Raw genomic sequence first — 18,287 nt, 5'->3', positions numbered from 1 at the left:
ATACAATATGAAGTGTGTCTCAGATCGGACAAGAAGGACTGCATTCAATTCCATTTCCCCCTCCATGTCTTTAAAATATGAAAATGGAGTTTCTGCGCTAGCCTGTTGCTATTGACGTCACTAGCGGTTACAATGATATTTCATCTCATTTTACGCTTGAACAACTAAATTAATGCTTAAGTCTATTTAACTGAATGTATTGTAATTACATTACATCATCGATGCTGTGAAAACAACCTTGTGAAATTGAAAATAGTCACATTAAGCTTTCATCATAAGTTTATCACTGGCTTTAAAACTCTAGCGGTGCTTAAAGCCCATAGGCCACAGTTTTAAATTTAATAGTTTAACAGATTGCTATTTTTTCCCTGAGTGATATACTGTATTATAAAGTAGCCCCTTCATATTTCTTTATTCTAAATCTTTAGAAAATGCTTTTGGTACATCAAAAACTGTGACCATCCGACAAGCTAATTCAGCAAAAAAAAAAAGTGCTTATAATCTTACAGAAATGTAGTATTTAAACCTCAAAATTAAATAGAACATGAGTTGAATAACTGCAAAAAAGGTCCACTTTTTGAGAATAAAAGAACCACCCCTTTCACTAGGCTGGCTATTGGCCTGATATACCCCATTCTAATTTACCTGAACGTGTATGTCGACCTTCGTTTTGACTTAACTTTTATGAATCAGCAAGGGTTAGAATTTTAGCTAAAAATCATAATATATTAAAGCTTACTCGCAAATTGAATGTTCTGTCTTTGCGAGTAAACTAACATAACATTTTTAATTTTGCGTAAGATGTCCCTTTTATGTATCTGTATGCTACAAGGATTTACACAACAAAGCGCTCTTTGTAAACCCATAAAGACTAGACGCAATAAAACCCTCTGTATAAAACTATCCCACATTGGATTGAGCACCAGAGAGATTCTCTGCAGTCTCTCCGTCTCCCTCCTCATTTCTCATCAATGGATCTATTTCCAGCCCTCAATTGCGTGGCACTGATGATGTAATAGTGAGAGCGGAACGCGCACTATCCGTTGCAGCATCCGGGTCCCAAACAAGCCCATTCGCGCGGAGAGAGAGATGTTCTAAGTGCGAGGCTCCGGTAGCCCCCCCTCGGGAAACCAAAAACACCGGAGCCAGAAATGCCCCACCACCCCAGCAGCGGACTGCCTTAACGGGCTCATGTGATGCTTTTCATATGTGTACGTTTGTTATTGTTGTTTTATTTACGCAGTCGGTCTCTGACACGTTTGACGTTAGTTGGCTGGCTAATTGGCTAGCTATCGATTGATGTGTATTGTGGCTGCTTTTTAGTGTTTGCAATCCGGCCCAGCACACTGATATTAAGGCTATTACCAGCGGCTTTTCTCCCTCGCTGTTTCTTCATCCAGCAAAGACCAAGAAGAAAACTGGGTAAGTGATATTATGTCACTCTGACGCGCGTTAAATGTAAGCTGCTAGCCTGTTAATGCTATCTCTGTTCAGCAGCAGTTTGCATATGCTGATAAGGGCAGTGGCGTTATCAGTAAAAACATCACAGTTGCTTTAAAGTCATACAGGTTAGTTCGTTTTGCTGCACTATTTGGGTTTCTGAAACGCATTTAAAAGGAAGCTGAAATGTAAACAACAGCATGTCTGTGGGTAGATAAGTTTACTGCATTGATGTGATAACACAAACATTTACCTAAACAGTTTACTTGCTGTCGGGAGCTTGCTGCACCTGTGGCTTATCGTATAAATCCTGATGCCTTATCCATCTCATTTGTTGTCAATTTGTCAGTGTTGAGTGAATGAGAGTCATGCATGGTATAAAGCACCTTTTCCTCACTTTGTTTGTCTTGTTGTGTTTGTTAGAGCATAATAAGAAGAATGGGTGCGTTCTTAGACAAGCCAAAGATGGAGAAGCACAATGCCCACGGGGAGGGGAACGGCCTGCGTTATGGACTCAGCAGCATGCAGGGCTGGCGTGTGGAGATGGAGGATGCACACACCGCTGTGATGGGGCTTCCATTCGGTCTCGGCCTGTGGTCCTTTTTCGCAGTTTATGATGGCCATGCGGGCTCTCAGGTTGCCCGCTACTGCTGTGAGCATCTGCTTGAACATATTACCAGCAACCCAGACTTTAGGGGAGGCTGTTCAATAGGTGGCGACTCAGTTGGCACTGAGCCCTCTGTGGAGAGTGTGAAAAATGGAATCCGCACAGGCTTCCTGCAGATCGACGAACACATGCGGGCCATGTCCGAACGAAAACATGGGGCCGACCGCAGTGGTTCCACAGCAGTGGGTGTGATGATTTCCCCGCACCATTTCTATTTCATCAACTGCGGTGACTCCAGGGCCCTGCTGAGCCGCAAGGGACGTGTTCACTTCTTCACCCAGGATCACAAGCCCAGTAACCCTCTGGAGAAGGAGAGGATCCAGAACGCAGGTGGTTCTGTTATGATTCAGAGGGTCAATGGCTCTCTTGCTGTCTCCCGTGCTCTAGGTGATTTCGACTATAAGTGTGTGCATGGAAAAGGCCCCACTGAGCAGCTGGTGTCCCCGGAGCCAGAAGTGTATGAGATCGAACGCTCCGAGGCTGAGGATGAATTTGTGGTGCTGGCATGTGATGGTATATGGGATGTCATGGCAAATGAAGAACTGTGTGATTTCGTGCGCTCACGTCTGGAGGTGACAGAGGATCTGGAGAGAGTGTGTAATGAAATTGTGGACACATGTTTGTACAAGGTAAGGTCAGTTGAAAGCCTTTAGAAAAGCATGCCAATGTGACATTTTTACCAACATCTAATGATTTGATCAAAAATATACTTGAAACCTGGTTCTTTCAGAGAATTAGTTAAATACAGCTTGATGGGAGGTTTTGATGGATTCTGATTTTTGTCTTTTTTCTTTTTGGAGAGGCAATAATTGAATTTGACTATCTTGACGATACAACTTATCAGATATTAAAACAAAGAAAGAAAAAACCCAGCCTAAAATATAAAAAAAGCATAAGATTTTCCTCATGTTTTCTTTTTCCAGCACATTTTAACACTTGTTATTATAGTATGAAAAACTTAAAGTATTAGAGCTGCACGATATTGAAAAAATGTGATATTGCGATTATTTTATTTGTCTGTGATAAATATTGCGATATGAATACAGTTTTACAAGATAGTTTGACAGTTTTCTGATGAGTCTAATAGTATTTAGATACAGAAAATGAATACTTTTTAAAATAATTTCTCTAATTTACTTTTTGGCATAATTTGAAAATGAATATTTCTTACTTTGCTTTGTCTCATTTCTAGCCAAAATATTAAAAAAGTTCTTAAAGCAAGTAAAAATATTGTTTTGCTTGACCTTCAAAAGAAATGAGTCAAAATTAAGAGTAATTCCTTAAAACAAGTAAAATTGTCTGCCAGTGGGGTAAGTGAATAATAAAAAATTTGCTTTGAAAAGTAATATTTGGACAAGAAACAAGACAATTTATTATTATTATTTTTTGCATATACAGAATTTATATGTTTTAAATACAACAATTAAATTAAAGTCTGTAGCTCCTGGTCTTCTATAATTCAGGCTCAACATTACATATCTTGCGATGTGACTGTTGCTGATATCAATGCTGAAATGATATATTGTGCAGCCCTAAAAAGCATCAAAACAAAGTCATGGTGTTGCAAGCAAAATACAGAAAAAAATAAAAAATTAAATGATTAAATAGAAGTGGACCTTGATTAGAAAACATGATGTTAATATATTAACTCTCATCACGTGTTCAGAGTCTAAGGAAAATGTTATTACATTTTAATTGATGTTTAAGAGGTTTTAGAATGGTCTGAACATTTTTAGAGCTCAAAGGCCCAATCCCAATTCTATTTTTGTACCACTACCACTTACTCTTGGCCCTTGAAACAGAGTGTGATAGAGAAGGGCTTCAAAATGTACCCCTTTGAAATAGGACGGCACCTGCACACATCATGTCATCGCAATCTGAGATCGACGATCAGCGTCTTCTGAAGTTATTCCAGTTGCATTATTTTTTGGTATTTATCTTCAGGAAATCACTGAAGGCAATGATATAATGTTATCATAGCATTATAATGTGGCAGTAAGATTGTAACTGTACTGTGCATTCAATTTGGGGTCATATTCATCTATGTAAATGCACAAAAACAATATTAACATTATATCAGACACTAAAAAGGTCATTCCCGGTCACTAGACTTTTCTGACGGTATTTGAGTGTCACTGAGTGTCAGATGTGAAAGTATGTTATAGGACTACTATACAGGAGTTATTATTATGAATTATAGAAAGCAACATTTATTTATTTATTTATTTTTAAATAGTATTTTTAAAAGTGTGATGGTAAAACAGGAACGCCGTTACGAATGTATTAAAACATATACTTGTAAAAATTGACAAAAAAAATCAAATTTTGTGCATCTTCTGACTCGTGTATGCAGCCATGTTGTTGTAGCTGGTGTATTCTAGGAAGTTTTCGTACCCCTTGGTTTCGAGTGTGGTCCTGGAAAATCTCTATTTCAAGGGCTATGTAGCCTTCCCCTTAACCCTACGCCTTCAAGCGAAAGAGAATTGGGATACCCCTACCCATTCATGTGAATGCGCAAAACGAGGGGGAAGGGCTAAGGGGTAGAATTGGGATTGGGCCAAAGTATACTTCAGTTTACTATACATTTTTGTGATGTCATTCATATAGAAATGTGTTTTTAAAAATGTGAAAAGGGTGTTCCCCAAACACCATTCCATCATTGTGAGTGTAAACATATTTTTTGCTCAGCTAATTCAGTGCAGAATGTGCGGAGACTGTTGTGCATCTGTATTTGCGCACTATTTAGCATAGTATAATGGGTAGTGTGTTCAATTGTTAGCGTGTATAACAAATCAAAATATACTTTGGACTGAACTATTAAAACTTAGTTGGTTAATCTAATCTAATTTCCTCTGTGTTTGCTTGTTTGTATACAGGGTAGTCGAGACAACATGAGTGTGGTGCTGGTATGTTTTCCTGGTGCCCCAAAAATCAACCCAGAAGCCGTGAAGCGAGAGGCGGAGCTAGATAAGTACCCGCCGAACAGAGAGGGCGGAGCATGTAAAAAGACGAATAAATAAAATGTATTAGAAAGACAATGAGAGCGTTCTAGAAAGTGAGCATTCTTACTTCATTAGGTGAGTGTGTTAGATGGCAGTTTACACTTGCCAGTTACAGCTAACGTGAAGTTTCCAATTAACGAATCCCCATATTGGAGAGGAAAGACTCACTGGTACTGTATTAGCACAGTTAGGACTATTCAGGATCAATTTTACCAGAGAGAAACACCGCGGTGTGAATATATTTGAGCATATATTGATAATTAGAGGCCTTGGATTATTTGTTGCCAATATTGAAAAGCACTTACATAATTTAGAGGTAACTTGTAGCTTTACCAGAGGTTTTACTGTAGTGCGTTCCTCTGCTCCAATGCGTAGTACACTTCTGTATTGGCGTATTATTAGCTACTAAGTGATGGTGAGTAAGTGCAATTGTAGATTAGGGAAAAGGAATGACAAAAACCCAACATTTGGTTCTGCACTTTTTCATTAAATGCTGCTATACTTAAAGGAACAGTTCTGCCAAAAATGAAATTCTGTCATGATTTGCTCAACATCCACTAGTTCCAAACTAGTTTAGGTTTTTTTTTTTTAACACAAAAGATATTTTGAAGAATATAGACTTCCGTAGTATTTGTTTATCAAATTTGTCAGTGGTTTCCAACATTCTTCATTATATCTTCATCTTGTGTTCAAGAGAGCAAAATGAAAACGCAAACTGGTTTGGAACAAGTCAATGGTGAGTAAACCATCACAGAACTCTCAATTCTGGGTGAACTATCTCTTTAAAGGCATCTTCTATTAATAAGAGAGAGACCAAATTTGTGATCTCAGTTAGAATATAGTAAGTTTATTTGTTCGAACACAATTAATACAGTGTAGTTTTGCGTTCTGTTTGTGAAAGTTTGTTCTTGAGATAGTTGTATTCATCCATTTGTATGAGCATGTGTTTAAGTCTGGCACCCGTTTCATTTGCATCTTTCTGAAAAAGTAAAAAGTTCTAAATTAGAGTGAATGTCAGGCCTTCGCTGCTGATTTTACCTGAAATTGTAGCTGACACTACTGTACCTGGGGCAGATTCGAGTCTACAGCAGCGGCTATGAGTATTTTAGTCTGCATGATTCCTGCTCTGTAATATGGAACATTGTTGCCTTAGACCTAATTTACAGTGACTACCTTGATTAGAATCGATAGGTTAGCCCTCGGTACCCAACCCCAATTGCTTGGAAGAGTAAAATTAAAACCAATGAACACATGGTACTGAAAGCATGCACTGTACCAATAGCACGACAAGTTGTGTACACCTCCTGCATGTACGCTACATTAAGAAAAAATCGGGGATAGATCTTATTTAGAAAAGTAAGCTGGTCTGACAGAAGTTTTATACTTTGTACAGTATACATTTGTAACCCCTGGGGAACCGTTTGGTGTGAACTGAACACAGTATTTGAAAGATTGTGTCAATGTTTTACAATCCTGTCCGAGTTGTTTACTACTTGTTGCCTCAAACTGACACTTTGTCAATCCTCTGGTTTGTCTATATAACTATAAAGAGAAAATTAAGGTAATTAAATATATGGTGGGATTTAGTCTGTCAGCACTTTTTTGAGATGTAGGTCCTTGTTGGTACATCGTTTTAGCATTTATAGAACAATAATGGTACACCTGCTTTCATGTCTTTTGAAAACCCAACAAGATTTGGATTTGTTTTCTCCTTCTGAACCCAACACATTGAAAGCGTTGCATTTAAATTTTCATATTTTTGAACCCTTGGTTTTGGTCCTAACTTGGCGCAACATGATTTAAGCCAAAAGCTAATAATTAATATATAATTTAGGGGATTGTTCACCAAATATTAAAATACTTTTATCCTATAATTATTCGCACATCATTGCAAACTCAGAAACGTATGGAAAGCTTTGATCACTATTGACTTTTAAAACTAAAACAGCTGATGTTTTTAAACAATACCATTTTTAAAGAAACATGACTTTGGTGTTTTATTTAGAATTGAATTTAATGTGTGTATGTGCATGTGTGTGTATAAATATGCATATGGAGAGGGGTGTAATTCTGTGCAACCAATCAGACCAGTTCCTACTGTTTCCTTGTTCTTGTACTTTCGCTTTGGCCATGATTGCACCTAATATGTTTAGGTTCATGACAAGGCAGACAATCTTTTTTTAATCTGCCTTTTTGTCCACTTTTGATCACTTTCCTGATTTATTTATAATATTGTGAAATGATAAGCTCGTAAAATTCATGTTTTTGAATTGGCAGCAAACTACACTGAATATTGTAGCTTTGTGTTACAACCAGGACTGAGGATCGATAACATTCTTCTCCTTTCAATTAAGATGAATTTAACAAAAATAATTAAAAACGATCAAATTTCAAATAGCAAAGGTTTGAATCCCATCTGACTTTAACGTCCTTTAACGCTTAAACATTAACATAACGCCAGCCTCTGGTTTCAATTGGTTGTCCATAAATGACCGTCTATTTTGACTTTCCCTCAAACACTTAGGTAGGATTGTTTGTGTTATCTTTTTTGTCTCAAAAAATGTCTGTTATAATCAAGGATCCTACGAAATTAATCTAAGAGGTGGTCTTTTGTGGTTGTTGTAGGCAGTTAATCACATGAAATTCAACCCAGTCTGATTCAACTCTTTGACCGTTCTAGGTGGTAGAAAGTGGACAAGCCCAAAATGTTTGACACTTCATTTACATTTACATTTAACGTTGTGTACTTGTAATCTGTCCCTATGTCATCATGATGACAACTTTAGCCAGTTTATTCTCATCCGTGTTTGATGTTTAATATGCGTCAAGTCAATACATTTGAGCAGTATAGTGAATTTTCAGTGTGACAAAAAACAACCGCACTACTATTTTAATTGTGTTGCGCCTGGTTAGGGCTTGTTTTTTTATTTTATTTTACTATATTTATTATTTATCTAAACTTTCCCTCGCAACCAAAATATTCTCTGTTTTGAGCATGTCTTTGTGCGTTTTACCTGACGATGCATTTTAGCTTTAAGATTTGTTTTATTAAATGAAAAACAAAAGTGTGCCTGATCTGAGAGAGAGAGAGAGAGAGAGAGAGAGAGAGAGCTCTTGTGATTAAAATGATTGTAGGTCCTTCCTCTACCATATCAGTTTCATTTCGCTTGGGTTTGCTGTTGTATCTCCTCACTGTTTGTTTATTAAATTAGCCTTAATTATGTTCCTCTATAATAGCACATCTGAGATTTGTACGCTCGAGACAAGTCACATGTTTATTTACCTTCAAAGAGTGACTACAGGTCCTTCTGGGAGAGCCTTTAATTGTGCCTATGAGTGAGTCTATGGCCAGTTGTAGCATTCAGATGAACTTTGCGTTTGTTTGTTTTGTAACATTAGTCCACTCGTGCATGATTTTAAGCATTGTTTAATTTTTCAGCTTGTGCATTTGGTGAGCACACTTGGCCCGACAATAAAAGTGCAATGAGAGGGATTTTAAGAAACACTCCTACTTTTTTTTGAAATAGGCTCATTTTACAACATTGAACAGTCGAGTTTTACTAATTTTCAATCTATTCAGCCAATATATGTATGGCAAGAGGACATTTAGCTTAGCTTAGCATAGATAATTGAACTAGTTTTGACCATTAGCAACTCTTTTTGTTTTATTTTTGAGCAAGATGCTAATGGTCTAATTAGTTTGAATGATTTATGCTGAATGGAATAAACATGGTAAAACTCAACTGTTTCACCCTAGGGGAGCTGTAAAATAAGCATATTTCCCAAAAAAGTGGAGCGTTTCTTTAAAACCATTCGCCTGAAGTTATCGCTGCACAAAGCACAACCCAACCCCCCCAATGAAACAAACATGGGGTGGAATTATTGCCTTAGTCAAAACAAAGCAGGCATTAAATGGGCCGTAAAGTAGTATTGTATAGGAGATTGCCTTGATTTCTAACACTGTAGCACCATCAGATTAAAATGTAGTTCATTCCCTATACAGTTCTGTTCTTCTGGTTAATTGGATTTACCAACCACCAACTGCAAATGAAACAGGATGGGATTATTTAATAGCGTGTTTTCCGGAGTGTTAATCTAGGGCCATTCATTGTCATATATTTGCGCTGTGTTTTGCTGTTGGTCCCTGCCACTTCTGTCTTTACCTCTCAGGTCCAAACTGACAAGCAACAGAGGACACTATTTATTTGAACTATTTATTGTCTTTATAGTATTTTACCTCTTTTGAATGAAACTGTCAATGCATTCCATTTTATTTAGCCAAATAAGCACTACTAATGCAATGAAAAGCTTTGATTTCTTTTGATTTCCATGTATTTATTGTTATACTTCACATGGCGTTTATGCTTTATTTACTATTCTGTCAGAGTAGATCGGTCCAAGGTTGATGATGTGTATGTAAGGGTTACAGTCTATGATCGGTCCTTTCTTAACCCAGCAGACTGTTTGTGTCTGTGTTTGTTCAATTTTACCTCTCAGAAGGTAACAGTTTTATAAAGCTCATTTTGAAAGATTTTTCAAATACAGTTTCATAGAAAAGTATTTCAATATTAGAGGGTGAGCACCCAGTACTTTTTTTTTCTTCTTCTTCTTTCATTTAGTTTTTATTTTTGTACATTAGCACCCAGGTATTAGCAATGTAGACAAACTGTGATCTTGTCATTCTTGGCTGTCAAAGATGATTCAAATAAAATTATTTACGGAAAAGTTTACAGAGTTTGTGAGTTTTATTTCTGTAACTTAATAGTATTCTTAGTTTGTCTGATGAATATTGCAGTGAAGCTGCTGTCATTAAATGAATTCACTAGAAATGTTATTATATATTTATATATCTGTAACATATTTATATATTTTGTATTTATTTCATTATAATTGTTTTGACAGACAAAAGTGCTGTAAAATATCAACACAATTTCACGGCATTTTGTAACAATTTGATTTAGTTGTTAATTCGTTTGAATTCGTACAATTTAGGGGCAGGGTTATGTGCCACGCCTCCTGAAGTCATACAAATTTGTACGAATTAGCCACTAAACTGACAAAACGTAAAATATTTACATTTCCTCCCTGTTTCCTCGTGAGATCAGTATGGTGGCCCAGAGAGCTTAACAGGTGGCAATTTAAAAAAAACACGTGGAAAACAAAACGCCTGCAAGTTAAGATCTTCATCTGTTTGACAGCGTACGTGCTGCAAGTCCTCAACGCAAACACATAAAAAAACACGCTGCATTTTCCCACAATGCATTTTAACATCCTGATTCCTTAGTCTTTAATATTTATTAGCCTAAATAACCATAACCTAAAAAGCACCTTAGGGTGCCCTTGAAACATTTCCATTGTGTTTCAAACTATTTGAAAGTGTTGTGAGAAAATGCAGCGTGTTTTTGTAAATTGTTAACATTATGTGAAAATGCAGCATGTTTTATTAATTAGTTTGCGTTGTGAGAAAATGCAGCACGTTTTATTAATTAGTTTGCGTTGTGAGAAAATGCAGCACTTTTTTTTAAAAATGTGTTTGCGTTGTGAGGATTTGCAGCACGTGTGGTGTCAAACGGATGAGAATCTTTTCTCAATTTGCTGGTGGTTATTGTAATTGCACGTGTTTTCCTACGTTGCAGCACGTTAAGCTCTCTCGGCCACCGTAGATCAGGCAAAAAATATTGTAAAGTCCTATTGTTTTGAAAACTGTGTTGTTTTTTCTGGTCATGGTACATAAATCTGCAGTTTTTTAGGTAGCTTTTTTCCATAAGAGATAAATGTTAATCTATGGATCAAAGATAAGACATCCCATTTTGGTATCTGCATCGGACTACATTTTACAAAAGGGGATTTTTATTTATATACATTAAATGCAAGTGCCTGTTTTAATGTTTGAGGTATGTTTAAAATGTCAAAAATTCCATCATTCAGTGTATATTTATTTATAATTGTACAATTATGTAAAACAAAACAACATTATTACCTGTAATTACTACATTTAGATTAAAAATGTCTATTTTTTTAAATATTTATTTCTGCACAGAAACATCCCTTGGGTCATTTTTATTTTCACTGAATTATACATTAAGTCAACATTTAGTAATTAGTGTTTCTGTAAAATAACTGGAAATGTCTCTCAATATGTAACAACTTGTGACCCATAGCTGATTAACTTCTAAATGTAGCATTTTAACAGCCTTTTACCATTAAATACCCGTTTTTAAAGCCCAACACAAAATAGGCAGAGACCATGAGTCATGCAGGACATTTAACAGGCTTCCTGCAATGATGAAACAGTGACTCACTGCCCGCTGTTGTTGGTTGCAATCTTCAGCATGTCAATATCTCTCCAGCTTGCTCATACTTTGTTAAAAGTATTTAATTTAAGTGCTGAAATGATGCATTGACCGTGACTTCAGTTGAGAGAGAAATTTCTGCTGAGTGACCCACTGTTACACGTTATCATGTCTAAGTTTCACTATAGCATGTTTGTTATGAGAAGACTTTTTCATTTTGTATGAGATGTAATCTTTACGCTCTTCTCTACCTCTCCATATTGCCCTCTAAACAAACTGAATTTTTAATATCCGCGTTATGCTCGCCCTGGTGAGAAAAGCGAGTTAAAGATTACTTAAGAATTTATGATGTTTTTGCGTTATGCTGTTTTTATTGTTTGCTTAGAGGGAATTTGAATCAAGAAATATCAGCTCTGATTACACCCCCCCCCCCCCATGTTTTCTCTTAAAAGGTCTTTACTGGCAGCAGTGGAACCTATAATATTATAAACCTTCACAAAAGGATCTTTAGATGATTAAAATGATCTTCACGCTAAACAAATAGTTCTTTTAATAAATGCTCACTTAAAGGTTCTTTAGAGAGTTTGTTGACCCATAACGGAAAATTCTATCATCATTTATTAATCTTTTAGTTCACTGAAAATAAAAATGGCCATGGTTTTAACTGTAAAATACTGTAAAAATTCCACAGTAAAGATTCGTAGTAAGTTTCCTTTATACTGTATATACAGTGAATATCTGTGAATTGACTTCCCAGAATTCTCTGCATTCCTTCTAATGTTATTTGCTAACATTACTCTGCTGCTTTTTAGTTTTTGTTTTCTCGTCAGTGATGAACAACAGAGTTTCGTGTTACATATAATGTTGATAAATGATGATTATTGAATACTTTAGTTACCATTATTTATTTCTAGATATAAGGCTGCATGATATTGAAAAAACTGACATTGTGATATTGAGAAACACCAGATGAAACGAATAGGTCTAGAAAGAATTCATAATTTTAGATACAATGGCATGATTTTATAAGGGAGAGCATCTGCACAAAATATAATACACCAAACATTAATAAATACAGTAAAGATACTGCACAAATTAAATGATATATGAATGTTTAGCAATATTCGAGAAAATAAATTTAGGAATCAAATTTAAAATAACGCTGTATTTTTCATCATATATTTACATTTTCAATTCAATTCAATTCACCTTTATTTGTATAGCGCTTATACAATGTAGATTGTGTCAAAGCAGCTTCACATAAAAGGTCATAGTAAATAGGAACAGTGTAGTTCAGTTTGTAGTGTTTAAGTTCAGTTCAGTTCAGCTCAGTTGAATGTGGTTTAAAAACCACTACTGAGAGTCCAAATACTGAAGAGAAAATCCAACGATGCGCAGCTCTACAGATCCCGAACCATGCATAAATACAAATCTGAAAATACAGATCTTTCTTAAAGCCTGGATACTTTAAACTGACTTTTAAATGATGCTCACAGTTGCAGACCCTAAAACACGCATAAACTATAAGCATTTTGGTAATTCTATTGTTAATTTGTCATTGCAATGTGGTTTCAAATATAGCTCCTGGTCAATAATAATAGTTCAACATTGCAGATTCTGCAATGTGACGATTGCAGATGCGCATACTGCAATATTGATGCTGAAACAATATATTGAGCAGCCCTAATTATTAGTATGTTTGTCTGCTTGTGAAGAGCATTGATTTATAATATTTTATTCTCATCCCTACATGCTTTGAGGTGTTTTTGTGCGTAACAAAGATACAGTGTGTTTATTTTCAATTTAGTTTTGAAACAATAAATCTAAACTTTTTGTCCCTACCTCGGATGCCAGTATTATATTGCTATAAAAATAAATCAATATCCAGAAAGCTTTTATATTAAATATAGGTCAGAATTTTTGTGATTTCTTTTTTATTTATTTCTTTTTTTTTTATGTAATATATCATATAAGTCAAATTATTTGCTTGTTTTGTATAGGGAAAAAAAAAAACAATACAAAATATCCACACAAACACTGTATAAATGCAAAATTGGGAAGAGACTGTAGAAAATGATATATAGTTTATCATATCAAAATGTGTATTTCCTTATATGCAATTGGTCTGTAAATGTTTGGGGTCAGGAGGACCCCAAGGAACCTAACTGATTATTTTTTTCAGGATGCTTCTGGCGTCATTGAAAAAACTCATACTTTTTAAACAGTTGTAGTATACAGAGGGTTTATTTGAGTTATTTTTGTAGATCCGTGTGAATGGGGATCATTTTGACACTATTGTTGCCTTTGTGCAAATCTTTTCAGCTTTTCTTTCTTCTTGTCACTTTTCTTCATTGTTGTGTAAATGAACCCTAAAAGAAGTTTGCCAATACTACATTAAGTGTTTATTGATAAGCTTGTGTTAAGTATCACATTTAATAATAAGAACACAATGTTCAATTGTTTGTGGTAAGATTGATTGGTATAAATCAATAACTATACAGCTTGGACACATTAAATTGATCAAAAGACAGGGTTCTTGTTTGTTTCCCACCTCCCACCCCTTTCTATTATATTAAGAATTCTGAAATGAAGTTATTATGGTTTCCACAATAAAAATGCTTTTTTTCATAATGAATATTTCACGAGCAGCAAATCAGTACATCGTTCATTCATTCATTCATTTTCTTTTCGACTTAGTCCCTTTATTAATGTGGGGTCGCCACTGCGGAATGAACCGTAAACTTAACCAGCATATGTTTTACGCAGCAGATGCCCTTGGGAAACATCCATACACACACACACACACACACTATGGTCAATTTTAGCATACCAAATTCACCTATTCCACGTCACACCCACGCCAGCACGGAGAGATCATACAAACTCCACACAGAAATGCCAACTGACCCAGCCGAGGCTAGAACCAGCGATCTTCTTGCTGTGAGGCGAACGTGCTACACACTGCGCCACCGCATCGCCTCAGCATATCATATGATTTCTTAAGAATCATGGAGTGATGATGTTGAAATTTTAATTTAGAATCACAGGAATGAATTACATTTTACATCACATAAAAGGAAACCGCATGTACTGTGTATATGAATGTGTATTCTTAGCACATAGTTGAAGGCAAAATTATTAGCCCTTGAAATTTGTATTAGTTTTTTAATATTTACCATCTGCTAATGGGAAGTGTTTTGTTTTCATTTCTAGTAACAAATATATATCTTTGTATTTGCCACGAAGTACCTAATATTTTGCTAGTTATTTTGCACAATAGCATTTGCTTTTAAGTGTAATATAAAGGCTTAATTAGGTTAACTAAATTAGATCATAATGAGGTCCACGAGGAATCTGCACCTGCAGACATCCACAGATGTTCCAGCCCATTGAATCTATTTATGTAAATGTGTGTAAATATACCTTTAGTTTTTAAATGTATAGTATTTTCTGTAATATTACTGAATAATATGCAAATGTTTAAATGATTTGTGTAAAATACAACTTGTAAAGTAATATTTGCCTTTGAGGAGATAGAGAGAATTACCTTGTTTACCAAACAATTGGTTCTGATTTGCATTGTAAACCCTAAATAAGGTAAAAAGTACAATTATTACTATTTAGTTACCAAACTCTCAAAATCATTCCACGTTTTGTGTATATATATATACAGATGAAGTCAGAATCATTAGTTCTCCTGTTAAATCTTAATTCTTTTTAATTTTTACTTTTAAGATAATTCTTAATCCCCCCCCACCCCCCCCCCCCCCCCCCCCCCAAGTTCTGTTTAATTTTATTTCCAACATATTTCTAAACATAACAGTTTTAATAGCTAATTTATAATAACTGATTTATTTTCTGCCATGGTGACAGTACATAATAGTTTACTAGATATTTTTCAAGATGCTAATATTCTTAAAGCTTAAAGTGCATTTAGGTTAACTAGCCAAGTAAGGGTAGTTAGGCAAGTCATTGTATAACAGTGGTTTGTTCTCTAGATAATGGAAACAAAAATAACTTAAGGGGGCTAATAATATTGACCTTAAAATGGTTTTATTAAATTTAAAAATTGCTTATATTCCAGCCAAAATAAGACAAATAATATTTTCTCCAGAAGAAAAAAATATTATCAGAAATACTGTGAAATATTTCCATACTAAATAAATAATTATATAATAATATATTTCTTCATAAATTTTATATATATATATATATATATATATATATATATATATATATATATATATATATATATATATATATATATATATATATATTCTCAGAAATAGCAAAAAAAGTCTGCAGATTCTGTCTGGCCATGGTTCCAAGTCATTGGACAACATGGCTTGTTTTGTAAAACTTCTTTAGGCTAACAATATTGACCTTAAATATTATTTACAAATTTGAAAAACTGCTTTAATTCCAGTAGAACTAAAAGAAATAAGACATTCTCCTGAAGACAAATTTCCTTGCTTTGGTAAACATCACTTGAGAAATATTCAAAAAATTAAATAAATTCACAGGAGGGCAAATAACTTTGCCTTCAGCTGCACATTGCCTCTATCAGCTGTGTGGTAATACTGACACTGAGAAAGGCTTAGACTGCAATATGACTCACCATCTGTTGAAAAGGTCACAATCAATGAGTCTTCACACAGTCAGTTTTATATTCAGTATAATGACTCGCTAGCTAATTATGTGTAACTGCATCCTTGTGTTTTTGAAGATTATTGATACATAATTATAGTGGCATTATAATTGTTTGCTTAGTTCTATTGGTTTTTGATTCAGATTGTTAGCATCGCTGACAATAATGTTGAGCTATATATTTCTTTTTCTTCTGTCGTTTCCTCACTGAGCCTTGAACACTCTTAACAGCCACTTGAATGCGTCATGCTCACTGCCACATCAGGTCAAGCTTTATTTTAGGCAAGTGCTTACACAAGGCTTATAGGCGCTAACAGAAACCGTCAAGATCGCATATCATTATTGATGTTTTAATTATCACAATTTTCAGCAAATCTGTCATTGTCTCAATTAAATAGAATTAAGTTGTCCATTAAAATAAAATACATATTAACTTAAAAATAAAAATAAATAAAAATTTAATATTTCTATAAACTTTTTATTTACCAATAGTTTGTCCATTTTTTGTTTATTTTAAAGGGCACCTATTTTACGTTTGTGTCTTTAGAATGTGTCTGTAAAGTTTCGACTCAAAACACCCATCAGATTATTTATTATACCTTTTAGAATATTAGGATTTTCTGCTTTGAACAATATGTAGCTGTTTTTGTTGCCTGTGCCTTTAATGCTAGTTCTCCCCACCCATCGTTCCCAAACATGCCTGTCGTCAGAGTGTGCCTCAATTTCCGCCTCGACTGCATCAGATAAACAGCACAGTGACAGACACGAAGAAATCCGATCTCCTGTAACGTTTGTGAGAAATGCTACAGTGAGAACTTTCCCAGTGATTAGTTGATGTATTTGCCGTGGAGTTAATTCAAGCCTTCCTGCAATGATGAGTCATGCAAAATGTTGTTACAAATTCACGCACACAGACACACAGTGCACGTGTTTAACTTTGCATGGTTTTTGCATGGCAAATGTGACAGGATACACGTTAATATCCACTGCTGTATGGATATCCATTATGTTGATGTACAAAATAAACCTGATTTAACGTCCACAAACCAGGATTGAAACTTCTTCTTTTATAATTGTACTGACATGTGGCTGTGATGATAAAGTAAAGACGTTAAAATCTCTGTTATTCATTCCACACATGCACTGTTTTAAACTTGTAAAGCTCATTCTCGATCACATTTGATGATGATTGATGATCACAGAGAGCTGAACAGATCTGTTAATCCCAGATGCTTTGCGCATGTCCTGTCTTGTTGATAAGATTATACACGTTACTACGGAGACATGTTAATATGTGGCTGTCAATCAATTCGCTGGGCGGAGAAACCACACTCCTACGTCACGTTGCAGTTGGCCTCAAATTTTTTCCTTTTTTTTTTCCTTTTTTTTTTCTTTAATTGAATGCTTGAAAAACATTAACAATCCAGGGGTTTTCAGTCATTTAGTCCAAGATAAGTGCCAAATCCTTCAGAAAAAGTCCTTGTTTGTATTGCTTTTAAGTTTGTATCACGTGGTGGAGAATCACAAAATACAAAAATCCTTGTGCAGAAATTTATTTTGACAAAAACAGGGGTTTCTAATCTTGCACAGGAACTTCGAGCAAGATACAAAAATCTAGAAATGAGTCCAGACAAAAGAGCTGACAAAAAATCCAAAAATAAGCAACTACAAAAATAGGGTAGGAATGTTAACAAAATCAATTAAGAATCCAAAAAACTACAAATACAAAACTAGATAACCAAACAAACATACCAGACATGAGGGACTAACAAATCCTAAGGCAACTAAAACACAAGACAAACGGGTTTATAAAGACAGGGCTAAATTAACAAACAAGAAACAGCTGTAACAGAATAATCAGAAGTGCAAAGGATTATAGGAAATGAAGTTAAACTACAAAACAAGTGTCCAAAAGAGGGCACTGCAACATGTGACAGTTTGTTGATCCCTCAATAGACTCAAAATACATTTTTATTTAAATTTTACATTTAGAAAAAAAGATTTACACTTACAAGCTTGCTCTTGTGAATATGAAATTTGGACAACAAAAAAATAAGGTTTATAAAATAAGTATTTTTTCCTTTTCGCATTCATGGAAACCAAAGATAACATTCTTATATGTAAATTCAAAATCTGCCTTCACATAATCTTTTATAAAATCAAGAACATCACATCAAAATGTCATTGAATGAGGGCAATTCCAAAATAAATGAACAAAAGTTTCAGGATTCACTAAGC

The 18,287-nt window shown here is 34.9% G+C and overlaps 1 protein-coding gene across 1 annotated transcript; it reads left to right on the top strand.

Annotated features, from left to right (window-relative positions):
• Positions 1 to 1,863: 1,863 nt before the first annotated feature.
• Positions 1,864 to 8,821, top strand: ppm1ab (protein phosphatase, Mg2+/Mn2+ dependent, 1Ab). Its single transcript, XM_056481148.1, has 2 exons — positions 1,864 to 2,736; positions 4,984 to 8,821. The coding sequence occupies exons 1-2, from the start codon at positions 1,879 to 1,881 to the stop codon at positions 5,125 to 5,127; spliced, it is 1,002 nt and encodes a 333-aa protein (XP_056337123.1). The 5' UTR covers positions 1,864 to 1,878; the 3' UTR covers positions 5,128 to 8,821.
• Positions 8,822 to 18,287: the final 9,466 nt, after the last annotated feature.

This window comes from Danio aesculapii, chromosome 20 (assembly GCF_903798145.1).
Source record: "Danio aesculapii chromosome 20, fDanAes4.1, whole genome shotgun sequence".
In the NCBI taxonomy this organism is placed as follows: Eukaryota; Metazoa; Chordata; class Actinopteri; order Cypriniformes; family Danionidae; genus Danio; species Danio aesculapii.
The sequence above is the reverse complement of the archived record's forward strand: the minus strand, read 5'-3'. Positions and strand labels throughout refer to the sequence as shown.